This window comes from Chelonia mydas, chromosome 4 (genome assembly GCF_015237465.2).
Source record: "Chelonia mydas isolate rCheMyd1 chromosome 4, rCheMyd1.pri.v2, whole genome shotgun sequence".
NCBI lineage: Eukaryota > Metazoa > Chordata > Testudines > Cheloniidae > Chelonia > Chelonia mydas.
Window position 1 is genome coordinate 13,753,471 of NC_057852.1, and position 27,492 is coordinate 13,780,962.

Sequence of the window (27,492 nt, forward strand, 5' to 3'; positions counted from 1 at the left end):
ACCTGCAAGGCAAAGACATGGCCCAGGGGAGAGCGCTTGAAAGGCAGGTAGTGTTAGGGAGCTAACTCCCAGCCAGGCCCAAGCAAGACTCCCTCATGCTGAAAATGGGATAACAAGGAAACTCCCAGTCCTGGGTACCCCAAGAACCATCACAATATTGTTATCCCCTGTTCAGTTAGAGTCCTGTGTTGTGGTGAACACACATTCTAATGGATGAGAACAAGCAGTAATAACTATGTGGGTCGGAAAATATCACTGAGTATTCTCATGGGCTTTCTGTGTTTCTCTTCCCACAGCTCCTATGACTGTCTCCTTGATGACCCCTTTGAACACGATTGGCCCAAACTTCCTGAACTGCCAGGAATCAATTATTCCATGGATGAACAATGCCGCTTTGATTTTGGTGTTGGCTACAAAATGTGCACAGCGGTATGTCCAGAGTGGTTGTTCTAAGGATTAAAATCATTTTATCTAGTTGCTTTCGACCCTTTTCAGTAGCCATAATTTTTTTTTTTGAGGGCTGCGAGAGGTGGAGTGAATTGAAACAGCCCGAAGTGCCAGTAAAATGTGTATCCAGATTCATTTAGGACCACTCTGGGGGTTTCATGAAAAAGTAGGAGCCTATAATGCCTAGTTTTACCAAAATTGATAGTAATTCTCATGGAGGAACATCAGTGTGGTGTGTTTAAATTATGGTAGTATTGTAGTCAACTTAGTTTTAACCAGTGTTTAACATTAATGAAATGTGATGATAGTTAATGCCCTGATTGCTGCTATGAACAATATCAGTAACGTGATTGTTAATTTCATTGAATAAATGTCTTGGTCTTGTTAATACATTTCAGTTTCGAACCTTTGACCCATGTAAGCAGTTGTGGTGTAGCCATCCAGACAATCCATACTTCTGTAAGACTAAGAAAGGGCCTCCACTCGATGGCACAGGGGAATGTGCCCCTGGAAAAAGTGAGTATATTATGTTTTTCAGTATCTGTTTATTTTAAAACTGTCAGGATAGATCTCGTTGGGGGCTTCATCCCAGAGTTCCCTAACTTCAGTGGGAGGAATGAGGCCAAGGTCATGAAGAAGGAACTATACAATGTGCACTGTTCAGGGCTCATCTTAGGAGCAATTCAGATTGTGGTGTACTTTATGAAATGGTGTTGGGAGCCAGAAGATCGAAGCCCAACCTTAGAGCTAACCTTGCATCAGTGTCTTCTTGTGGGCTTTGCATTACATTTTTGGAGTCTTGTTTCATCTGAAAACTGCCCAGAAAGTAGCAGTGGGAAGCCACTGTAGCAGACTTTGCCCTTACTCTGGGATTGAAGTAGTTACTCTTAAACGGTGGTGCTTGCGGTCCAGACATCCTGTGGCTAACGGAGTACTAATGTGCCTGGATTAACTGTTTTTCTTTTAATATCTCCAGTGGTGGGTCCCTGCTTTTTAACTCTCATTTTTAATTAGCAGCTTACATGCCTAGAAATGTTTGTTTAGCAAATTCTGTGTACTCTGAGATACAGAGAAGCTGCTTATGCCATCCAAATGTGCCATAGCCAGCAGCAAAAAGTGTACTGTCGGATGACTAACCCTCTATCTCAGTGTAAATGGACATTAGAAACAGTACAGTCTGAGCAAAAGGTCCTACGCTGCTCTTTGGCGTTGTATCTTGCAAAACAAAACAAAAAAATTAAAATGCTGGTGCTGAATGGAGGCCAAAAAGAAACAACCAAAGAGTCCGGTCAGGCTAACTAAGGGCTGGATTGTATCCAGCTTTACGTGCTGGAGCCAGGGAGGAAGCAGGTGTACAGCGCATGCACGCTGCCCCGCTCTGCCTACCTGTATTGCGCGTCACAGCACAAAGGGTGAGCAGCCTCCACAGGTCTGCTACCCCCCTCCTCCTGAAGGCTCTTCCTCCATCCGAGAATGGCGAGTCTGAGGCCTAGTCTGTGCCTAGGGCAGCGCACCTACACGCTGCCCCTTACAATGGGTGATTGATCCAGCCCTGAGCATTGTTCGTAAGGTTGCTGTAATTCCACTTGTTTATTTCTCGCCCGGGTCTCCTCAGTGGTGCTATAAAGGTCACTGTATGTGGAAGAACGCTAACCAGCTGAAACAGGATGGCAACTGGGGATCCTGGACAAAGTTTGGCTCCTGCTCACGGACCTGTGGTACCGGCGTTCGCTTCAGAACACGCCAGTGCAACAATCCAATGTAAGTCTGGAAGACTCTCCTGACCTGGCATTTCCCATTGGTCTGGAGTTTTTATAGGTGTAGGATGCAGTGTGAATGACATTCACACCTGGGCAAAGGGACTGCCACAGTTCTGCAGTGCAGCAGAAGTGCAGTGGTTTTACTGCACATGGGCTGGTGGATACCTGCAGATAGGGCACACAGGGACGCCACACACCTGAACTGAGTGGAGCTGGGCTCCATGCCAGTTCTGCACACAAGACAGTGGGTGAGTTGAGCATTGTGCGGAGGGCATAGGGAGTCACAGGATTGTGACCATTGGGTCTGAGATTACCTGGAGCCAGTGCTGCAACCTTTGTACAGAGGGTGCACAGGGGCACTTCGGCTATTCCAGTGATTTGTACAGGCACCACAGAGGGGCTATAAAGTTACAACGTATCCCGTCCAAAGAACTGGACTTTTTATTCCATTGACTCTAACTCCCCCGCCCCGCAACCGGTCTCTTTGCAGAGGGTTGGGAGGATGGGATCATCTTTGGAGAATTCTAGAATTTCCAGAAACAAATCACTGACAAAAACATCTACATGATATTAGGAAATGTAAAAGAGTGGAGAGAAGGTGGAGTGTGGCATCTACAGCCTGCAAGACCTATTGTTAGATGACAACTAATGCAAGAATTTTCTCTGTGTTTCAGTTACGTTATCTGATTATCAGTGCGCACACACCATTGCATCTGAAAAAGTTCCCACTTGGGCATGCGCATGGGCTTGCTGTACGTTTAGTTACCTGACCAGCACACGCACATGTCACTTTGCAAGTGCAAATGCGTAGCTTTGCAATTTACTTGTTCTCCCAGTGTTTTTACAAGCTCACCCATTCCACCGGCCTTTGAAAATTTGGCCCTGAAACGTAAGATTAATGCTTTGCTGTGGGAAGCTCCTCTACTCTTGCTGTAGCTGTTTTTCACTCCACTCCTGATGTTCAAGGGTTGTAAAAGCCTTTTAAACCTTTTTCCCCCTTAGGCCCGTCAATGGTGGTCAAGATTGCGCCAGCGTCAATTTTGAGTATCAGCTTTGCAATACAGAAGAATGTCCAAAGCACTTTGAGGACTTCCGAGCACAGCAGTGTCAGCAGCGTAATGCCCATTTCGAGTATCAGAAGAGCAAACACCACTGGCTGCCCTATGAGCACCCTATTGTAAGTGCAGTTACACTTTGTGTTTAAACCTCATCGCCTGCAGGGATCTCACTCTGCTGTACAGCGCATCGGGATTTTGAAGGTTTTGTCGGGACGCTGCCACTTCCAGAAATAATAAGTGTTAAAATGTAAGTAGTGAGAATAAAAAGAGGAAAAATGATTGGTCCAGAATGAAGTGATAGTGGGTGCAAACCACAGAGACACTGCTGTAACCCCCCAAGCCCAGCCTACCCACAGCTTTCCCGTTGGTGTGGATTTGATTCTGCACAGTGCTGAGGGCTCTGAGCTCCTGCTGTGGGAGCCAGTGGGAACTGAGGGCACTCAGCACAAGCCCTGTTAGGGTGTGACAAGGTTCTGCTCAGATGCTAGAAGGCTCTTCCTAGCACCGATGTGCATCCCTCCCTCATATCTACATGAGCGTGACGGGGGGGGCTTGGCTACACTTGCGAGTTAGAGCGCACCTTAGCTCACTCCCTGTCCACACTGGCAAGGCATGTAGAGCGCTCTGACTCCACGGCTTGAACGCTCCTTTTACTCCACCTCGGCGAGAAGATTAACACGTGTTGCGTAGTGGCTGAAACGCCCGGGCGTCAGCGTGAACGAGGTGTTGCATTACTGCGCTCTGATCAGCCTCTGGAAATATCCCATAATCCCCTTAAGTCAAGTGGCCACTCTTCTCATTTGTTTTGGAATCACTGCAGGAATGCAGACATGCCCTTTGAAAGCTCTGTTTCTGACAGCCGGCTGCTTATCTGCTCTGAAGACAAAGCAACCATTACTTTGGAATGCTGTGGGGGGGCGGGAGGCAGGGGGAGGAGGGGTCTGCTGCTGTCTGAACTTACAAGACAGCATGCTGACATGCTCTCAGGCCCCCAAAAGCCCACTCTCTCTCCCCCCACATACCACACAACACACTCCCTGTCACACTCCACCCCATCCCCATTTGAAAAGCCACACTGCAGCCACTTGCATGCTGGGATAGCTACCACAATGCAACCGCTCTCTGTGGCTGTTGCAAGAGCTGCTAATGTGGCCATGCCAGTGCGCTTGTAGCTGTCCAGTGTGGGACAGACTGCAGCACACTTTCCCTGCTGCACTCCACGAAGGCTGGTTTAACTCACAGCGCTCTACATCTGCAAGTGCAGCCATGCCCGTTGTCTAATCATTGCTGGTGCTCTCGTCCACATCAGCTAAAATTAACAAATGTGCTGTCCTAATGGCATTGCTTTAAAATCTCTTCAGTATTTTTTCCACTTTTCTATACTCCCCAACCAGAGCCTAGCAGACCTTGTCTATTATTAACACCAGTTAATCTTTCCCCTTTCGGTTAATTATAGTGAACAATGGCAGATGCAAATATAAAAATTGGATTGTCAGACCAGCACAGAACCACAGAACTCTCTGGGTTGCTGCCAGCATTTTGTTCTCTATGTTTTATCTTGTAGAATACAGTTTTATAGTATTTTGAATATGAAATTAGATGACATCTAGAAATATGGTTAGGGCTGAGGGGTTTCAAAGGAACCTAAGGGAGTTAGGTGCCTAATTCCCATAGGCTCTTTTGAAACTCCCGACCTAGATTATTCTGCCACTCGGCAATATCTTATACTGACCCTGCCTTTCAGTTGGGATCAGAGCGGATAGCTGCTTTTGGAATAGTTTCAGGCCTAGTCCTGTGCAATCCTTTCCAAGGGAGTTGATTTCCATGAGAACTGAGGGTGCTTAGCCTCTCAAAGGACTGGAAACATTACACATATGAAAGCTAATAATAATAATTAGTGTACCTCATGCGGAGAATTGAGCACCAAGCATCTGAATTCAGGCACAAGGTTTCACAGCTGTCCAAGGCTCCTTTTTATTTACCCCATACAGCATTCCTGTTGTTACTGATTTAAAACTTTGTGGGGTTTGCTTGTTTGTTTTCTAAAGCTTGTTTGGGTTGTTGAAATACACACAGTTAACACTATTTCCCTGTTATTCAGCCAACAAAAGATGCCACTTATACTGCCAGTCCAAAGAAACTGGAGACGTTGCTTATATGAAACAGCTGGCACATGACGGGACTCGCTGTTCTTATAAAGATCCATACAGCATTTGTGTGCGGGGAGAGTGTGTGGTGAGTGAAATTTACTTATGATTGTTTTGCTGATTGTACAGCGTTATTGGATAATCATAATTAGAGCTGGTCAAATACTGTACTATTCAACAAACAGCGTATGATATGGATTTTATGAACATGAAATGTTCACCAAATCATATTTTCCAGGAGCCCCCAATTTTAATTAAGATCATAGTTATACTACAGGTTTATTTCTTACAAATACTCTGATTGTCTAAATAATTCTTTTTAAGCCAGTTGCTTCTACTGCTTTTTTGATACATTTTTCTGTGTAATAACAGCTTAATTGATCACCGTCCTCTTCAAATATGTTAAGGGCTCTTATGAAGAGGACGGTGATTAATTGGTCTCCTACCTCCACTGAAGGTAGGACAAGAAGTAATGGGCTTGATCTGCAGCAAGGGAGATTTAGGTTAGATATTAGGAAAAACTTTCTAACTCTCAAGGCAGTTAAGCTCTGGGATGGGCTTCCAAGGGAGATTGTGGAATCCCATCATTGAAGGTTTTCAAGAGCATGTTGGACAAACACCTGTCAAGGTTTACTTGGTCCCACCACAGAGTAGGGGCTAGACTTGATGACCTCTTGAGGTTCCTTCCAGCCCTATGTTTCTATGATTCTAAGTGAAAAGAAATTCTGCCTGAATTTCTCTGTTGCCTGTTCCTTTTTTTACGATCCATTTTAGTAGTGGGTTTAATACAGGAATCAGTTCATAGCTTTCATTGTGTTATTCAATCTCAGTCTTTCAAGGATTTTTATATTTGATTACATCAGTTGTTGGGTGAACTTTCCTTTCCACAGTGATATTTATAATGGGGAAAATAAAAAACCCAATGCTCCTCTTACTCTCCTCTCTACAGAAAGTGGGCTGTGACAAGGAAATCGGTTCCAATAAAGTTGAAGATAAATGTGGGGTCTGCGGTGGAGATAATTCTCATTGCCGAACGGTCAAAGGGACCTTTACCCGAACTCCCAAAAAGCCCGGTAGGCTGAGCACTTTCATGCACCCAGATACATTCCGTGTTGTCATTAGTGTTCATTAATATAGTCTGGTTAGAAAAACGTATCCTCACCTGCTTAAACAAAGTTGCAAGACTGTATACAAAAATAGTACGTTCTTTGACAGCAAAATGCATATGTTTTAAAAATATTAAATATTAATTATTTTTGTTGTTTGAAGGCCCTGTTAAGACAACCTGGCTAAACTAGAATATCTAATATCCCTGTGTAGAGCATATTTAGTTTTTCAGTCAGTCATAAGATGGCTCTAATCAGTGGTAAAAATATGATCTTTGCTAAACAAAAATAACCTGTAAGGCTAATAGTGAAACATGGAAAAAAGATCAAGACCCTAACCCTCTTATTTTCCATTTCTGGTTAGCAGATTTAGGGCCAGATCCTGCACCATTGCCACCAGTTGGGCCTGCTTCTCAGTTACACTAAACACCCCTTTACGCTACTCTGGCAGCATAAAGGGGGTATAGGTATAATCATCCTTGCTTTAGCACCTCTTTACTCTCTCAGAGGTCGTAGTATATATGAGAAACAGGCCCATTTGATTTCAGTAATAGAGGATTGGGACCTTAATGTGACAGGTGTTTTAGCATGTTAAGTCTGAACATTTATTCAGGGGATGAAAAACACCATTTAATGATTAATATTTATTTTATTCAATGTGACTTTTGCACCTGTTTCCCTCATCACACACATTTCCCTCTAACCTCTCTAAAGGTAACTATTAAAAAAAACAGGGTGGGCTTATATTTTTTCACAAGCTTCTCTAATGAAATTTAAATTGATTGGCAAAAGGCATGTGTACAAATCTAGAGGTCTGTCAATATGTGTGTGTTTGGTGTCAAGTTGGCTTTGTGTAGTAAACTCCCAAATTGCAATGCCTTGGCCAAGGGGGGAAAAAATGAACACAACCAAAATTCCCGTACCCATTTTCGTGTGGGAACTGAAGTAATTCTGAATTGAATGTGCAAGTACTTTTCAGGGGCAGCTTCATGTTTTCTATATTTTTTTTGGTAGCGGTTTGAGATGAAGTGGAGTGTTTGTATGGTAATGATCAATTAGTTGAACAGAAAAGATGTCAAGGTTGAGACGCACTCCCCTTAATCAAATGGGGCAAATTCAGTCCTCCAATACTCAGGCCTGATACCAAAACCACTGGGAGCTGTACTTACCTAAGTGCAGAAGTGTCTCAGTTCATTTAAATGAGACCGCCACTTTACTGGCATGTTTCATAGCATAATGATCGCAAATGGTAATGACTGCTGCACACATGAGACAGTATTACCAAATGTTCAGCTGTACATAGATGCATCAAGTCAGTTCCAAGTGGTTCAGTTCTTTTTGTAACCAGGTGTTAAAAATGGGAGTGAAATTGTAAGCTCCAACCATAAAGTTACCAAATTAAAGACTAAAAGAGGAAACGTTCTATGAGTAATGAGGAAATGAAGGGAATATTAGTTTTATTCCTGTATATTATGCAGTGCGTTGTTTGCCATCTTAAGGCTTTTTGAACTGTTTTTATTTTAGTAAAATGAGGTAAGACCTCTTCTTTTAGTGGCAAACCCTGCCCATCCCCTCCTGGTCAGAGAGAGCAGAGGGAAGCCTCACAGGGATCTGTATCCTAAGCATGCCATGGAGCACAGTTGGCTGTTCTGCAGCACAGAGGGGTTTGGGAAGGAGCAGGGAGGAAGCTGAAGGAGGGGTAGGAGCAGTGTACCTGTGTCTGAAATTGCATAGCTGTAAATGTTGTTAAGTGATGCCGGTGAAACTGTGCCAGATTTGCACCAGCATCGGTGATTGCAGAATTTGGTCAATAGCTAGACAGCCCAATTAAAATTAGATGAAAATAAGGTAGTGTATGTGGCAGTAAAATGGGACAAGGATTCCACTGGTGAATATTTTATAAATTATCACCATCTATTTGGAATATTCGACCTGTTCTCCAGACCAATGGAGAGACAAGACACTATTTTTTTTAAACAAATGACGTGCTTTATAAACTCCTTACAAAACACATGCTATTTAAAAATGTGATTGTTTTCTCCACCTCTTTTGCGGGCTGGGATGAATCAAGACAAGATAGATTATGTGGGGAAATCAATCTACGTGTAAGGTATTGACATAGGGAATATACATGCACTGTATGAATACACACACGCATTGGAATGGGATGGAAGACAGCACATTGGAGCCATATAAGTAAACCTCTGTATTTCTGGAATCAGTAGTAGTTCATGATTTCTGGCACAGTTAAGTTCTTAATAGTCAGAAATAGAGATGGTCAAAATTGTCTCAATTTTTTCATTTAAAAACTTATTTTTCTGTGGCATGGTATGATTGTGTGAGAAAGCATAAACAGTCTTCCAGATGTCTGAAACGCAAATGTCTTGTGGGTGATCAATGTTGTTAAGTGGCTGTTTGGAAAAGGCAGCCAATTATTCAACCCCAAACTGATGTTTCAATGCTAGCGTAACATCTATTGCTTTACAATAACTGTGGCAATATAGTTATTGAAAGACTAATCAAACTCTTCCAACAGGGAAACATTTAAGCAAGAGGTGCCAAAGAGAATTCAAGTTGCTGGAAAATGAAATCTGCAAGTATCCAACTTAAAACCACCTACCTGATTTTTCATTCATACTTAGGCTCACTTTCATTGACTATTAAAATTTGCTGGATATTTCTAACAATATTTTAAATGCATTTTGAACTTCAGCACATACTGTAACCATGTAATTTATATCCTGCATTTGTAAAATGCACCTGGCTGACATTATAGTCAATGAAACAGCAAGACTCAGTTCCCAGAACACTAATTAAAGACATTCTATTTAAGGGAAGACAAGAGGAGCATTCACTTTGCCCAAAGGAGCTCGCAATATTTCCCTCTCTGAAACAAGGGAGTCTAAAAATATTCTGGGTAAGTTTCGCCTGGTTGCAGAAAGATGGGCCTCGACGACAACTGCAATACTCTTGCTCCAGTTCTCATTTCCAGCTAGTCACTTACACATATTGCAAGAACAGGCAAAAGCTTTATGTTTCATATGCTTGATCACTGATAAGTAAAAGGATTAGTATATTCTGCTTGTGCAGATTAGCATAACCCTGTCATCCATCAGCCTATAGTGTTAATTTATATATTCATAGCTCTTCATTTTCTTCACCAGTTTTCCATGTATCTGTGGTATGCTACAGATACATGAATCAAGAGTACAGGTGGAACTTCGGACCAAAAGTCCTGATTGTTAAACTTGAATTAGTTAAGCTTTTATTTGCTCAGTGCAATTAGGAACTCAACTCTTTCCCCATCTGTTTACAATGATTCTGTAGTAGGACTGGAATTGATATACTTTATTTGGAAACACAGCATATCAGAGCGAGAAAGAGATATATTTACTTATATGGCATATTTTATAAACATGGATACGTTTTAGGGATATGCTGTATGTTAACACTAAGAAGATTTTCTTGATTAAATGTACATACATGAAGACAAGTGTACCATTTAAAGTCGTTCAAACTCTCAGTCAAATTGTAGGCAAAGAAATACGAAAATACTGTGTATTAAAACATTGATGCCTGACATTTTTAAACATGATAAAATTTGTTCACATTCAGTTCTTATAAAACATGTTCTCATTTGAACCCTGGTGCAACATAATTTCTTGATCATGGGTGGAGAAAAAATGTTCATAACTCTTACTGGTTTTTTTCCCCCTTGGTGGAAAGCTGAGAATATTACTCTTCCTGCTGAAACACTGTCCTAAACAATTCACTTGGGGTTAGATTTAATTAGGAATTATATCTTAGAGCATCAATGATCATTTTGGAAAGAATTTTTAACTCTAAATATCAGGTAGCATCCCAATAAGGGAGGAGTTGCACCAGTTTAACTTAAGGTGTGATTTTTAAATTGGCTGAAGACCACTTTACTTCTGTATGAGTGTGTCTGCACTGGGATTAACGTGCTTTAATTTTACACATTTTCAGTTCTCATCTTGAGATGCAGTCCCGTTTGAAACAGGGCTACATTAACGTGAACTAAGGCACCTTTTAGAGTGTGCTAGCGGGCTCTGCCAGGGGGATTTTGAGCACAACACTTTAGAGTGCTTTACAAGTTGCACCTCTCTGGTGCACTTTGCCTTGCCAGGTAGACCAACCCTTTAGAGTTTCACAGAGTTAAGCAAATACAAGAGACCTGAACACCTCACAGTCCATTAAGTCATAAGGCTGAAAGGTGACAAAGAAAAGCAATCAGAAAGGCCTGTTTTAATTCTGAGAAACATAGGAAACATACATTTTTGCCTGAATTTGTTAATTGTTATGGTCTTAAAACAACATAACAAAGTAAGTGGCTAAGGTTTGTAACAGTATCTCTTTTTTTTCCCTAAAAGAGAAAAAAGTGCAAGACAGCCTAATCAGATCGATTACAAACCTATCTGAAGCTGCTTGTAGGTTAATGGATACCCTCTTCTGCAAGTCGAAGCTGAATAATATAGTGCCCTACTAACCATCGCTATTACTTTTTGTTTTTCTTCTTTGCTTTCTTCAATGACTACTACACATGCTAAAGGGTACCTTAAGATGTTTGATATCCCCCCTGGTGCTAGACATGTGTTTATCCAAGAAGACGAGGCTTCTCCTCACATTCTTGGTAAGTGTTTCTCGCCTCAGGTTTGGTCCTTGTGCATGAAAGTTAATGTCAAACAATTGGGCATGCATTGGAGAACCTGAGAAATGAGAGAACCATCAACTTAATTGTGTTTATTGCACTGTAAGACAATAACAAGCTAAAGGCTTTGCTGGTTTCCTTGTGATTTGACAATTGCATTCACGAGGCTGAATCCTACTGTACAAACTTAGTAATTATGTTTGTTTCTCATCTGAATTTTCTAGAAACTCAGACTGATCCTCATTAGCACTTTTAGTACTAACAAGGAGCTATTGATCAAATTGAACGTGCATTATTAGTCAATTTAACAGGTTTCAGAGTAACAGCCGTGTTAGTCTGTATTTGCAAAAAGAAAAGGAGTACTTGTGGCACCTTAGAGACTAACCAATTTATTTGAGCATAAGCTTTCGTGAGTTGCATCCGATGAAGTGAGCTGTAGCTCACGAAAGCTTATGCTCAAATAAATTGGTTAGTCTCTAAGGTGCCACAAGTACTCCTGTTCTTTTAGTCAATTTAAAGGGACACTGTCAGGCTAAAAAAGTATATAGGATATTACTATATTAATATAATTTAGTACACTTTAATTTCTTACGTAGAATGGGTTGTAAGCAACACCTTATGTCATTACATGGAAAGAAGTTAAGAAATCTTCTTAACTCGTAAATATTTTTGCTGTTTGTTTACATTTACATTTCTCTCGGGCAATGAAAGTGACTACCAATTTCACTTTTGTTTCAAGTCATTTTTGTCTAGTCACTTGTCCCTTTCTCATGCACTAGGGACCTGATCCAAAGGTAGAATTTTCCATTGACTTCAGTGGTTTCTGGATTGGGTCCTAACACAGTGCTGCAGTGTCCAGGTTGCAAACATTGCAGGGAAAGTTTTGTTTTAAAAAAACAAAAAACAAATTTTGCATTGGAATAAAGCAAAAGTAGGGGAACATTTCTGCTGGTTTTCAGGCTTGTGAAAGCTTATTTGTAGAAACCTTAAATTTTGGATCAGATGTGACCTGACCGTGTACCTTTTCAATACAGAGCTACTCTGCCTTTATAGTAAATAGACTCCATAGAGCTAATAAATACATGATGCATGGCTTTTGCATTTTATTTACTGTAGTTATGATAATTTACAAGATTTTTCTCTAATTTTATGTCATAGTTTTGTTGTGTGTTTAGAAAGATTATTTGTCTTTTTCTCTCTCTGATTATTTTTTAAACTCTAAACAACTAATGATTTGTAAACTATACACTTCCAGGATAACAATAACATCCACATCATGGTTATTTCTTTCACGTCTTACTCTAGGAAACTAGTAACATATATCTCCCAAAGTGCATGAACATCTTAGTTGTTTGTTATCAGATGTTTTATTGTGCCTTCTGTTCTCCCTTACCTTGTAATGGTGGTTCGATCTGTTGCATCCTTTTTCTAATCCTTGAACCCCAGAATCAGATGGCGTGTGTTTGTAAAGTTAGCATGTATGGGTAGAATATAAATATACAAAAGAAAACAACCTTTCAAAAAGTACTAGAAAGGGAAAGTAAATATTAATCACCGTGCTGCAAAACCTATGGATTTCACAACCTTGGCAATACAAAGACGTATAATGTTACTGTTATGCTAACATGCCCTTCAATACCCAAAATACTTGTTTAGGCCACCTCCAAAACTTTCTATGAAAACTAACAGAATTGGCCATTTTAAAGGTTTGGCTTGAGCCTAGAATTAAGCTTCTGTAAAATAAAATATGTATCATATGTATATCTACATCAATCTAACTTCATCTGATCCATGTGCATTAGGAGATACAGATATTGGCAGTATATACATTGTCAATCTCTGTATCCCCAGACTGTAGTTTGGTGGCAGTATGGGTTTAATGTAGGAATTGCAGCTTTGGGTATAGGCTCCAGTCCCTGAGCTGATGGAATGTAGCACTTGCCAAAGGTGATCTGCTTTAGATCCTTGGAAGGAGTATCATCCATTCCCTGAGCACAGATTTATGAGTTTTTGGCAAAGCCTCCGCTCTTTGGGTTGGAGGAGGAGGCATGCTAGAGAGAGATGGGTTCAAGAGTGTTGAATGGAAGAGACAGGAGAACTTGAGTATTTTTGGATTAGGAATAGCAAAAACTCCTCAGTTCCCAAAGACCCGCTGCAAAATGCAACATTTAAAATAATAAGCGAAAAGGGCTTTATAGAATGCTACTTGTCTCATTTCATGTGAACCCTGGTGACTGCAGATTACATGACAGGAAGCGCAATTGCCACTGTTTTCACTTCCTTTTAGCCATTAAGAACCAGGCTACTGGACACTATATTCTGAACGGGAAAGGGGAGGAGGCCAAGTCACGGTCCTTCATCGATCTCGGTGTGGAGTGGGAATACAACATAGAAGATGACATAGAAACTCTTCATACTGACGGGCCTTTGCACGATGCTGTTGTTGTACTGGTAGGTTATGGCAAGGGGTTGTTTTTTATTGTTGTCGTGTTTGTGTGTGGCCAAACTACTTCTCTTTATTTAAAAAAATAATGTTAAATCTTAGAGGGGGATAAGTGTGTAATCTCTATTGGAAAACACGCATGCGTATAATGGTTTTTGAGAGAGCCGATGGGCAGAAGCTCTGTCCACACTAGTAGTAAGAGAAACAAGTTTTAAGAATAGTTTTACTGACATTCACTTTCAGAGGCAGTGTGCAGTGTCCACACTACTACGTCATAAGCACCCATTTATTCATACAACAGTAACAAGCTACCCCGAGGCCTAGTACAGTGCCCGCTGGCATCATGGGCCATTGGATCAGGCCCCATACTACTCAGAACTGTGTTTGCGACCAGCCCCTCCCTCAAGCAGAGTAGGAATGTGACCACGCAGCATGGCCAGTCTACACAGCTCCAGTTCAGTAATCCAGAGCTAGGAAGGTCCTATGTAAACTCCTATGTAAGGTCCTATGTAAACTCTCCCAGTTTAGACTCATTAGAGGCATATTTTTCTGTGTTGATCATACTAATTTTTGTACTAAATATGAAGGTAAAGATCAATATGTTTTTCAACTACTAAGCACCGCCCACGTGTCCAGAAACTGGTTTGTTGACACGGAAAAGAATAAATATGTGCTCCATTTGTATTGGATCTTTTATAGGTCATTCCTCAAGAGAACGACACAAGATCTAGCCTGACTTACAAATACATCATTCATGAGGATTCAGTACCCACTATCAACAGTAACAACGTTCTTCAGGACGAAATAGATACTTTTGAGTGGGCTTTGAAGAGCTGGTCCCAGTGCTCCAAACCTTGTGCTGGAGGTAAACAGAGATGCAGCAGCTTCTAGTGATTCATGCTAAATTAGGAGGAAGAAAAAGAGTAAAAGATGGGGCCTACATTTTCAAAAGTGATTAAAAATATTTGGTGCCTCAATTTTTGGGTTGCCCAAGTTGAAACACTTTAAATGTCTGGGTTTTGGAAAGTGTTGCACTCCGTCCTGTGAAATTGGGCACCAAAAAACCACTGGTACACAAAATCAGCTCGTCACTTCTGGAAATGTAGATCTTGATATTTATTTCACGGCAGTATAAACGTTCTGTGGCACTGCTGGTACTCCTGACAGTTCGAATGGGAAGTATCATAAATGCCACAGTAACTTGAATTACTACAGCCTGGCCTAGTGGATAGATCCCTGGACAGACTCAAGAAACCTGGGGGCTGTTCCCAGCTCAGCCACTCACCTGCTGGGTGAACGTGGATAAGTCCTTTCTACGCCTCGGTTTCCCTTGAGTAACATTCTATTGCCTCAGTGATCCAGGTGGTCAGAATTTGTTGATTGTAATGGTTCCTTCTGGCCTTAAAATCTATGAAAATACTATGATTTTAATAGCATCATTATCTTTCTAATATACTGTAGAGTTACTCCAGATAATTCTGAATTTTATATCCCCAAACCATTTTGTGCTTGACATAGTAACGAACAGCAGTAGTATTTAAATATAATGTAAATTTCTTTCGGACGGTTAATCCTAAAATAGTCCACAAACATTGCATTTAAACAAAAGTGTTTAAGAAGGGGCAGGACATTTTTACTAATTGTCACACAAAGTTACTTTCTGAAATATTTTCTAGGTTTCCAGTACACGAAATATGGGTGCCGCAGGAAAAGTGATAACAAAATGGTTCACCGCAGCTTCTGTGAAGCCAGCAAAAAACCAAAGCCTATTCGTAGAATGTGCAATCTGCAGGAATGCACACAGCCACTGTAAGTATGGATAGATGAAATGTGTGCCTCAAATGATAGTTTATGATTCTAAGAAATGGTAGGAGGGAAAAGTGGAGAATAAAGACCATGGACTTCCAGAAGGCAGACTTTAGCAAACGCAGAAAATTGGTAGGTAAGATCTTGTGGGGCGCAAGTCTAAGGGAAAAAAAGAGTTGGCAGTTTTTTTAAAGACATCATTAAGGGCAGAAGAGCAAATGATCCCAACATGTAGGATAGATAGGAAGTATGGTAAGAGACCAGCCTGACTTAACCAGGAGATTTTCTTGAATTTCAGGTTGTTGAAGGAGAGGATACACTTATAAAGTTTACAGATACCATCAAGCTGGGAGGGGTTGCAAGTGCTTTGGAGGATAGGATTAGAATGCAAAATGGTCTGAAATAAATAGGAAGAAATTCAGTAAAAGTAATACACTTAAGTAGGAATAATCAGTTGGACAAATACAAAATGGGAAATGACTGCCTAGGAAGGAGTACTGCAGAAAAGAATCTGGATTTTACTGGATCACAAAACCTATATATGAGTCAACAATGTAAGACTTGCAAAAAAAAAAGTGAACATCTTTCTGGGATATATTGGCAGGAATGTTGTAAAGAAGACATGAAAAGTAATTCTTCCACTCTTCTCAGCACTGATTAGGACTCAACTGGAATATTGTGTCCAGTTCTGAGCACCACACTCTCGGAAAGATGTGAACAAATTGGAGAAAGGCTGGAGGAGAGCAACAAAAATTATTAAAGGTCTAAAAAACATGACGTACAGGGAAAGATTAAACAAACACAATTTTTTTCAGTCTGGAGAAAAGAAGACTGAGGGGGACATGATAACACTCTTCAAGTACATAAAAGATTGTTATAAAGAGGACGGTGATAAATTATTCTCTGTAACCACTGATGACAGGACAAGAAGTAATGGTCATCAATTGCAGCAAAGGAGACAATAGGAAAAACTTCCGAACTGTCAGAGGGGTTAAGCACTGGAATAAATTGCCTAGGGAGGTTGTGGAATCTCCACCATTGGAGATTTTTAAGAACAGGTTAGACAAACACCTGTCAGGATGATCTAGACAATAGTTAGTCCTGCCTCAATGCAGGGAATTGGACTAGATGACCTATCAAGGTCCCTTCCAGTCCTGTATTTCTATGATTCTATGGATTGGGAAAAAATGATGGAGGTAAAAGCTTGCCCAGGCCTGGCTCAGGGGACTGCTGATGGGATACAGAATGTTGTTTCCATCTCATGGCAGTTTTGCTGCCAAGAATTTGATGGTCGTCTCATTTCAGTTATTAATGGACACCTGTCACTAATGGGGCACACTCAGTACAGAGGCTAAAGGATGAATAGGCACAGAGTTTAAACTACCGTCTTCCATTTAGAGGTGCTCCCTTGAAGTCAAGATTAAGGAAAATTAGTGGGAAAGCCTTGGGAAGCGTCTTTATTCTGGATGAAATTCCCCTCTGTGGCACTGCCTGGGGCTAAAGTGGGATTTATATGGTACAGAGGTCTTGTGCTGGCTGGCTGACAATGGGTGGATTGCAGCCTCTGTGCATAATAGACAGATGCATGCAGTCTCCCTGGCTGCCAGTTTCATTTCTTTCATGAGCACTTGAAAAAATGAAACTAGTCTTGGCAGCACTCATTTCCCTGTTGCTCTGTTCTCTGAGTACAAGAATGGGTGTGTGTTAACTCTGATGGAAAAGTCCCATAGAATTTAACAGGGGTGAAACCAACCTAAAATGAAATGTCCAATAGAAAGCAGCAGTAGATGGAAGAGAATTATGCTCCTGCTATAGAATTCCAAAGGTTGGTTTTAACAATTCTATATAAAGATTCTCTATTAAATTCTATTGGATTTTTCCATAAGGGATGCTTAGTATTCCAATGTATGCCCCCGAGGCAGTGTGACTTGTATGTAAGCCAAGCAGAGCAGAATTTAAACAATCCCTAGTTGGTTACTGTACAGTGTGGTAGCTAAATAGATTAATGTATGATGGCACTTTTGTTTTTAACCCACGCAGTTGGATAGCAGATGAATGGGAATACTGCACAAAAACCTGTGGGAGTTCTGGTTACCAGATCCGTACTGTGCGCTGCATTCAACCTCTTCACGACGGCGCAAACCGCTCGGTCCATATCAAGTACTGTAGTGGGGATCGCCCTGAGAGCCGCAGGCCATGTAACAGAACGCCATGCCCTGCGCAGTGGAAAGCCGGACCCTGGGCTGAGGTGGGAAAGCAGTATTATTCTATGGACCGTATATCTTTGGAGCTGGCAGACCTTTCTTTAGCAGTAAATGAACAGCTGAACCTTTGCCAGCACCATGCCTGCAGTGTCTGCACTGCCTTTGGGTTAAGGGCCTCTGGCTGCAACTTTATTGAATTCCAGAGTCTTAAATTAACCACAAATAGTGACCTGGAAGCCCACAGGCCTTGAGGTCTCCATAACCCTGAAAAGCAAAAGGGCTCTCACTCCACCTGAAATTAACAAAAAAATCAAGCTGTCAAAGCCTGCAAACCTAGGTGAAAAATTTCATACGAATTTTCATGAAAAAAAATTTTTCTCTAACTTCTCAGCACCGCTTTTGAGATAGCAGAAGTTTTTAGTTGTTTTTGCCTGCAGCAAGACTTTCTGGGAGTTTTTTGCCAGTTTTTGGTTTATAAAGAAACAACCGAGCCCTGTAGCTAATGGCTGAAGCAATAATCTTGACCTTTGACTTTTCTGGGTTCGGGTCACAGCGTTACTGTTCTCTTCAGATTTCGTACCAAACAGAAGTTACATTTCTGCTGGAAATAAATGCCTGGGAAGGGAATGTCCCCTTACCCTCTTTGTGGACTTCCTACATTGAGACTCACAGTATGAGGAGGCCTGGTAGTAAGGGTGCCAACTAGGAACTCAGGAGATCTGGGTTCAAGTCCCTGTTCTGCCACAGATTTCCTGTCTGACCTTGGGCAAAGCCCCTCTGTGCTTCTGTTCCTCGTCTGTACAATGGGGATAATAGCACTGCCCTACCTCACAGGGGTGTTGTGAGGATAAATACAGATTGTGAGATGTTCAGATCCTACAGTAATGCCGGCCAAAATAAGTACCACAGATACATATAGCAACCTCTGTGGGGCTGCTACTCCCCCCCTTCTGTATGTTGTGGAGGAGTGGGTAAGTAGTGCAAGGAACAGGGGAGTTATGTCTCTCCCCCACCTCCTAGTGTAGTAGCTAGCACAGATGGGGAAGAAAGCTGTGCTAAGTAAAAGTCTGGTGCAAGTTATTTTCTCCAGAGCAAGGGGGAAACAAAAACTCAAATGGACTCACTCTGAGAATCACAATTTGGCCCCGGTCTGCTCCCTTTGGCAGTACAGCTTTGCGCTGCCCCATACCCCAGCCTTTAATGCTTGGATTTTCAGAACAGACAAAAACTACTAGCAAAATTCAGAATATGTGACTGTAAAAAATTAAACATTACAGGAAAGGAGGAACACCCCACTCTGCCCAACAGCTGCCCCCGAGGCAAATGTCAACCTCTGAAAAAACTCCTATCAAAATAGGGAATTTACAGCATACCCTGAAGGTCACCCATATCAGGCTATTCCAGACGATGTCGCCTTTGTGACATACCTGTAAGATAATTGCACGTTGCTGGAGCCAGGCATAACGTAGTAAAATACCTTGTATCTGTTCTGTAGTGTTCTGTGACCTGTGGGGAAGGAACTGAGTCCAGGCAGGTCACATGCCGTGCTGGTGACCAGTGTGATGGAGAAAAACCTGAATCAGTGAGGGTTTGTAAGCTTGCTCCCTGTAATGGTAAGTAAACTTCCTGAATAACTGCACGGGCAATGGGAGCAACAATCTATGAATTCCTGTTTCAGTGTAGGATTTCCACATACTACAGAGGTAGGCAGATGCAGACAGAGATGCCAGGGCTAGATCTCATTCTTCTAGGCTTAACTGAAAGAACAAAACAAAAAGATTTGAACTTCTAACAGAGCTTTCATTTAATAGCTATGTTTTCTGGGCTACTGTGTACAGTACATGGTCTTTTGAAACAAGATGCAGTATAGGTACTGTGAATAGATGAATAATTTTGGGAATACCTAGCTTATACAGTGTTGTGGTGCTACAAAATGATAAGGGTACCATGTATTTCAATTGTCTCATGCTACAAAATATATCTGGTGTTTTAGACCAGAATTTTCTTTCATTTGAAAGGGATCCTGATATCTGACCTTTTAATCCTGCACATAATTGACACAAAAACAGCTAAACTGTGAAACTGACCATATGGAAAAACATGGCTGAGATCTTCAGTAACCAGTGTCTAAAGTCCATTTCTAGCCTCCTCAACAAGTCTGGCCTAATTTTCAAAACCATTGAGCACTCTCATCTCCTGTTAACTTCAGAGAGAGTTACAGGTGCTCAATGCCTCTGAAAATCAGGCTCCTCTCTGAGGGTGCCTAAATATTGAGTTTGAAAATTTTGACCTAAGTTCCCATTACAGAATCTTTCGCACTGATAATAAGGAATCCTGCTTTAAACACTAGGGGGAAGCAGAGCTTTAGCTACTCTACAGAGAAGCAGCATTACAATTCTTCTGTATCTTAAGGGAAAGATATTTCCTTATGCAGTGAGTTTTTTCTTTAAAGACTGAGACTTCCAAAATAAAAGAATGAAGCTTTGATCCTGCAAATTCTTATGCACATGCTTAAATTTACACAAGAGTAGTTCCAGTGACTTCTTAAACATGTGACTTAACTGCAGAGTAGGGGACCGCATTTCTGTTTCTGAAGTGGATCATTTAAAGCATAAGAGTCAGACATGCAAATGTTGAGGGGAAAAGCTTTGTATTCGAAGGGGACACTGAGATCTGCGTTACCTCTGTGCAGATCCCCAGCCCAAGGCCTGTGTGCTACATAAGTCCCCATAAATGGGCTTATGTGGGACTTGAATGGACTCTGTAGTGACCATCTGTGCAGGGGTGAAATTCACCCCCAGTTAAAGTTCTTTCTGTTTTTATTTTATAAATGTTTAAAATACATCCATCACTCAGGTGGCTGAGTACATGAAGCATGTCTGGGTTAGTCACTGGGAGGTTTACAAATCCCTAGATTGATGCTCCAGGTAGAATAGACAGAACATATATTAAAACATGATGAAACACCTATTAAACAAAAACTTAACTAGCGAGGAAAGCTACAGGGCAGTGCTACAGATTTAAGCAGCAGATCTACACTAAGCACTGAACTATAGGAAGATATTATACAGTGGTAGGGAATACATAATTACATGCAGCCAAATCATGCCCCTCTGTAGCAAAAGTGAAGCAGCTGGTATCGATTCTATTCCTCAGCCCTGCATGTGCTGCAGGTCTCTGAGTGCCCAGGAATGTATTCTGCCTGTGTGCCCAGCTCAAAGATTTGGACCATAATTTTTACTGTGGGGAAGATTGTCAAAGGTTCAGAATGGAATTAAGTGCCCAATTTCCATTAATTTTCATTCAGCCATTATAGTAGGTAGTTCTCATTATTCCTCTGGGTCAGATATTCAAATAGAATCTCTGCTTTCCACCCAGTTCTAAATATGGTTTACAAATCATTATGCAGTTATGTTTCTGTGCACTACAATTATTTGATGATAGAATGTGATATAAACTCTTTATATGCATGCCGTTTTGATAGATGTAATTATTATGTAAATATCTGATAATTCCATCATAATTAAAATTGGAGCAGTCACCGGTTTCTGAGCATTAAACTCTTGCCGTGCAGTTTCAGAGGGTTCCCTTCAAGATTTTTTTTGGTGTCACATAGAAAACTTACCATTCTGTTTACACACCTCAGTGCTATACGTAACACATTTTTATTTCTCTTCCCCTGTATTTCGTAATTAAAGACATCTGCCATCAACTTTCTCCTCCCATGGTCTTTAAATACCCTCTGGCCTATTTCTGGATTTAGTTAGATTTTTCTTTGGGAACACTGTAAGTACTGTACAAGCTTCGAGGATTGTATTTACTTTGACAATGCTGCCTTTTCACTGATCTGCAGCATACCTGTAGCATTCCCAAAAATACTTCTGCGGTAATTGTTAGGCTCTACTAAAAGTATCCTATAGTAGCAATAAAGATGCCTTAGAGAGAAGATACGCTTTCTCACGTCTTCCTCCCCTAGTTATCATGAAACAAATAACAAAATGTGAAAAGGAGAATTTTTACCATGAAAACCAGCAGAAGGATACAACAGCCTATATACTGAATAAGAAATGGTTGCCTAGGTGGTGCAGAATTAACCTAAAAAGTAAAAGAAAGGGACTACGTGAGTACACAGCTCAAAGATTGTACTTATTTCACTGGAAGTAGATAAGTACAAAATCAAATCTTTGCATTATACAATTGGTTTGATAAAGCCAAACCCTCTAAAACCTACTTCAGTGAAATCAGCTGTCAGAAAATTGGAACAAAAATCAAGTGCATTGTCTGCAGGTAAAAACAAATTAATTGCTTGGTACTTTTTGATGTAGTTGGCAACCTCTTCGAGGGTGTCTGTGGAACTTGCACTTAAACTAGATGTAAATAAGTACATAAATTATAAATGTATTCTTAACATAAAATTTGCTATGTTTTCCAAAACAGCTGCTTTTAAATAACATGGAAGCACTAACTGTTAATTATTGGTCTGTGTATGCTACACTAGTGTACATGCAAAGATTTGTGTTTTGACATTAGTGTTCTAGTTTGAATTATGAAAAAAGGTCCTTTAATTTCCCATGCTGACGTCCTCCTCAAAAAACTTTTCAGAGGCACGATGGTGCTTCATAGACAGGGTTTTTGTTCACTGCCAGAGTTGCAGATTGAGCAGTAGGTTTGCCTCGAAGCAAGGAAGTTTTTATCAAGGAAGGATGTCAGGATTGGGCCCAGTGAATAATGAAAACGCTAATATTGGCACAATTTGTCAATGACGTGACTTTGTATGCTTTTCTTGTATTTATAAATGATGAGCCGGCTCCTCGGCTGTTGTAAGTGTGGGCGGACCAGTATTGGAATCAGTGGAACTAAGCTAATTTACAAGCCAGCTGAGGATCTGGCCCACAGTTGGTATTTTGACTTTTAAAATGGCTGTTCAGCACCCTGTTGACATGAAGTGAGGTAACCTCCACGCGCCCATGAAAAAATATCGCAGTGCAGCCGGCTAATTTAAGAAGCGACTGTACACCCCATCTGTTGCTTATTAAAATGCCAACTACATAAATACTAACCATGACTGTCGGACCAAAAGCTAAAACACACCTTTTTGGTGGTTTGGTTTAGTTTTATCGTTGTCACCTCTCTAGCTTATCATTATGCCTTCTGCTGTGTAAATAAAATCTGTCGCTATCATTTCAAATAAACTGTAGCACGTCGGAAGCAGTCTGTTAACGTACACTTTGTGCCGGTAACTCTCAAAACATTGGAATAGTTGTTTAGGGCACTAACCAACTCATTTGTCTCTCCATTAAAATATTTCACAAGAGTGAACAATAGTAAGTTTGTAAATTCTCAGCCTAAGGGGATCCAATCCTGCAAGGTGTTGGACTCCTCCTGCTGAATGCCCTCACTGCAGGCTCAGACCCAGCGACCCTGCTGTGACAGTGAGCTGCACCCAGGCCTATGTGGTGTTCCATTGAAGCCAGTGGACGCCGAGGGTCTATGTGCATAATTCTCAATGCAGGATTGTGGCTTTCGGTGCCTATTCAAGAAGTGTGTAATTCAGATTATTTTTCTGGCTATAGAGGACTACATTTTATAATGTCAGCATGGTAAAAAGGCTGGAATTTCACAGCACACCTCCATGTAAGCTAAATATTAATGCAATCAATGCATATGAAATTGAGCTATTATATATAAATTCAGTACAGTAGAAATTACCAACATGTTAGTCTAATATACAGGGCAGGGGGAGAATTACCCATCTCCTGATTTTGGAGCTCCCCAAGAGTACGGTTAATTTCAGGTTCCTTGGGCCAAATTCTGCCCTGCTGTCTATCTCTTATGTTCACAGAGACTTGCCAGAGGCATAAGCCAGGGAAGAATTTGGCTCCTGCCCCTAGACAGGACAAAAACATTAAAAGCCATTCGAGCTCAGCATAACAGAATTACTGAGCTGCTTGTACCCTGATATGGCTGATTATGCCAGACTGCAACATTCAGTACCTCTCAGGATTAGTCCCAGATCTGCAAACGCTAAAGCACGGGCTTTTCTTTCTTTGAATTCAGTTGGATTATTCCCACTCTGAAAGTAAAAAGCGCACGCAAGTTTCCAGGCTCAGGGTCTGAGACCGAGAACAAAAAATGACCTCCACTAATTTACAACCATCATGCTGATTTTGTCCAGTGCGTCTACAGCCTCTGCACTTCCAGCTAAATAATATCTCATGCATGCTCAAAGGAAAACTGGTACCTTGTGTGAGCCCTCCCAGGAACGTACATCCCATGCACCAACCCTAGAGGAAACTTAAGGCTTATGTTTGGCAAAAGGATTGCTTGGGTTATCAGTTATATTTAGGTCACTGAAGACTTCAAAAACATGGTTCATTTAACTGCCAACATTTTTTTTTAAAGAACACATGAAAAGAATCTTTCAGAGATCCTACCTGGGATTTCCTTTCCTTCAAGAGAAGGTCCATTCTGGGCCCAGTCTTGTTGACAGAGGGCAAAACCAGAAGGGATCATTTCAACTCTAATTATGATGATGTGTAGGACTGCATCTGCTATGGTGTGGAAGAGCTGCCAAATTTTATGCAATAGCATATTCTGCATATACTGTATCTCGCCTTCCCCAAGCATGGGTCATGCTTTTCTACATGCAGAGCGATCTGTTTTCCTGTGCAAGGGAGCCAACACTGTCAAAGGTGTCCAGTGATTCTGGGCACCTCAGTTTGTGGATACCCAACTTTAAAGGGCCCGATTCTGAGAGGGCAGACGCTGCACACTTTCTGAGAATCAGGTCCCCTTCCAGCATCTCAAGTTGGGCCCCCGGTCATCAGTCACTTTTCAAAATGTAGGCTTTGGCCTCTGAACTTTTGAAATGCCGCCCTGCATGATTTCCCCAGGTTTACAATCCATATTGTGCTTGTTTTGCAGATGAGCCCTGCCAGGGAGACAAGTCAATATTCTGTCAAATGGAAGTGCTCGCACGCTACTGCTCCATCCCCGGCTACAACAAGCTGTGCTGTGAGTCTTGTAGCAAGCGCAGCAGCACCCTCCCGCCTCCTTACCTTACTGAAGCTGCTGAAACCAAAGAGGAAGTGATGTTCCATCCTAGTGACCTACATCGGGCCTTGGCGAAGCCGACGTCTTTAGTACCTCAGCACGCAGAGGTCGCTGATGAGACCAGAAGTTCTGTAGGCAGGATGCCTCCTGTGGAAGAGGACATAGATGTACTTGTTTCTACATCAAGTAGTAAGTCCAAAGGTGCTGAGTCTCCCCAGAGGAGAGCTTACCAAGCAGGAAATCAGACTTCTAGGCTGATCGCAATGCCATATCAGTCACCTGCCAAGATTGGCAATCTGTCCCCATAATGCATCCGCCTTGGCAGCCGTTGTTCCCGTGGTAGCAGTTAACAACACTTCTGCAGGTGCTCTTTCTCCAGCTAGAACCTCAAAGGAAAATGAGAAGCATGCTGAAAAGAGACGTGCTTTGAGATCATCCACAGTGGAAAGATAAAAGTGAATGCAAAAAGGAGGATAGTAACAGAAAGCTTTTATTCAGGACACAATGGTGCATGCTGCTTTCCAGAAGCAGGACTCTCTACAGATCATTTTAGTTGTAAATAAAAAACAAAAAGTGCTGGTTCACTTTCTAGTTGCTGCCATCCTCCTACACTTCATTATCTGGTTAGCTTGAATGCATGGGAGGAAAGCACCAGAGAATATTCACATCAATGAAAGAAAGTTGCTGAGTATGGTGGTCATTCTCTAATACAGAGCCTATTTTGCACATCAGCTAATTGTTTGTTTTTATTTTTAAAAGATCACATGTAGGGGTGGAAAAAACACCACCACCACAAGAGGTACCAAAAGTTTACACTTTTACAAAATATTTTTGCAGTGGAACAACAGAATCCACGAGACTTGTATTGCTAATTTATCTATATAAACAAATATTGTATGAGCAAATTTTCAGCTGTTGTGTATATACTGTATATTGCAGAAAATCAGTATTATTTTTAAGAGTTTTGTGCTGTCAAACAATTGTTTACCTATGTTGCATTTCTGGAGGTTTACTAGGTGCCTGCCATTGAGTACTGCCTTCCTTACATTCCGGGAGTTGATTTTCAAAGCAGCATTTTAATCAAAAGAGGAGCTCCATTTTAATATAGATTACAGCTACTGACTGTAGGAAGATTTTTATTTTTAATATCAACAATGTGATGCTTTCTTTTTTGGGGGTGGGGGGACACTGCCATCTTACTGGTCCAAACCTACTGGTCACCTACCAAAAAGTCTGTTCAGCAGCATAACACCTTTAATCACAGGTAGAAGAAACTGATCAAATGGGCCAGTGAAATCAATGCTAACACCCCTACCCTCTACTTAGCAGGCATTCCTTAGGTCTAGAACTCGCAGTGCCTTCTCTGAATTTTCCTTTTGCCTAAGAGGGACAGACTAGTGTAGTAAGTGAAAAAGTAACTGTGTATATGTTATAAGTACTGTACTGTTCACAAGACAAATGTGAGTTGTGTGTTCTGGATGAGCTGTTTGTTTCTGAAGCTGAAAGAGCATCACAGAGCTAGAATAGGCACTAACAAGAAGCAGCTGTAACAAGATTTAAAATGGATGCTTTTCCTGTTTAAAGCATGGATTTAAAGGGGAGAGAGATATTTATTTTTCAGCATGGTTCACCTTGAAATCTCCACAACCACAATGCATCTGACTGCAATAATTGCTAGTAATTTATGTCAATAACCATCTTTCTCAGTTCAGCCAGTCATGCTCTCTCCTGTGTGTTGCTGTAAAGTACTTGTATATAGGATTGAGAACTAAAGATATTTATTAAAAGTTGAATTCTTGATAGTATTTTATGTACTAAATATTTACACTAATAGCAGTGACTTTTTTGCCAAGATAAAATAGAGAGATGTAATTAGACACATGTACATGCTATATATGCGTAGAACAGAAATTTAAGCTAACTAAACTACTGTAGATGAATTGTTGATCTAATTTCTTTTTTAAAAAAATATCTTATGAAAATGGTTTTTTCTATTACAAGCATCTTTAGGTTTTTTAATAGTTTACTAAAGTTTGATGTGCAATTTTTGTGCTGTCTGAGCAAACTGTTTAATAAAACAGTGAATCTGTAGCACTAAAAACACTATGAAATATATGAGGACTCCATGGATCACATTTTGGAAACAGACCAAGAAGCGAGTATAGTAATTTGGCAGGATTGCGGAGATGACGTTAGAATGCAAATCTCTTTCAGGAGACCCGAAGGTAAATTAGAATGTAGGTAAATTAACCCTCAAAAGAGAATAGAATCACGTCTGTTTTGCATTATGATGTTTGTAATCTAATCCACTGAAGTATTGACTCGATGCCTCTAAAGAATTGCTGCTACTTTTATGCAAGGCTTTTGAAGGTCTAAAGAAATTAGCATTGGATAGATTGTGTACAGACAATCCCTGAGCCTCAAACAGACCAAAAGGATATGTGTTTGCTTTCTTGGAATTCCCCAGAAGCCAAATTCGCTCGCTCGCTCTTTATCTTTTACATATATACAATATGGATGTAGATACTCCTTGTACCTTTTTGCTTTCTTTTCTACCAAGCTAATTTCTCCTTCATTAAAGTGTACACTACTGATACTGTTTGTTGTATTGGGGAGCACCTAGCAATAAAAACTTTAACATGCCACTCTGTACTGTGGTTTGGTTTTTGGCTTAAGCTTCCTCTCCACAAACTGGAGGCAGATTTACTTCTTTATCAGGCTCTTTGTCTTCTTGTAAAATATGAATTTGAACGTATTTCACTTAAATGGATTCAAAAACACAGCCAGCCTCCTGGGCCA

At 41.0% G+C, this 27,492-nt stretch overlaps 1 protein-coding gene across 1 annotated transcript in view; it reads left to right on the top strand.

The window, feature by feature from the left end:
• The window catches only part of ADAMTS3 (ADAM metallopeptidase with thrombospondin type 1 motif 3), a 185,625-nt gene extending 158,282 nt beyond the window's left edge, over nt 1-27,343 (top strand). The window contains 13 exon segments of the mRNA XM_043545446.1: nt 297-429; nt 846-960; nt 2,061-2,208; nt 3,210-3,384; nt 5,342-5,500; nt 6,362-6,485; nt 11,089-11,169; nt 13,475-13,638; nt 14,330-14,495; nt 15,307-15,439; nt 17,477-17,684; nt 19,136-19,253; nt 24,565-27,343. Of these exon segments, the coding sequence (XP_043401381.1) occupies nt 297-429; nt 846-960; nt 2,061-2,208; nt 3,210-3,384; nt 5,342-5,500; nt 6,362-6,485; nt 11,089-11,169; nt 13,475-13,638; nt 14,330-14,495; nt 15,307-15,439; nt 17,477-17,684; nt 19,136-19,253; nt 24,565-25,001 (2,161 nt within the window). The 3' untranslated portion in view covers nt 25,002-27,343.
• The last annotated feature ends 149 nt before the right edge of the window (nt 27,344-27,492 follow it).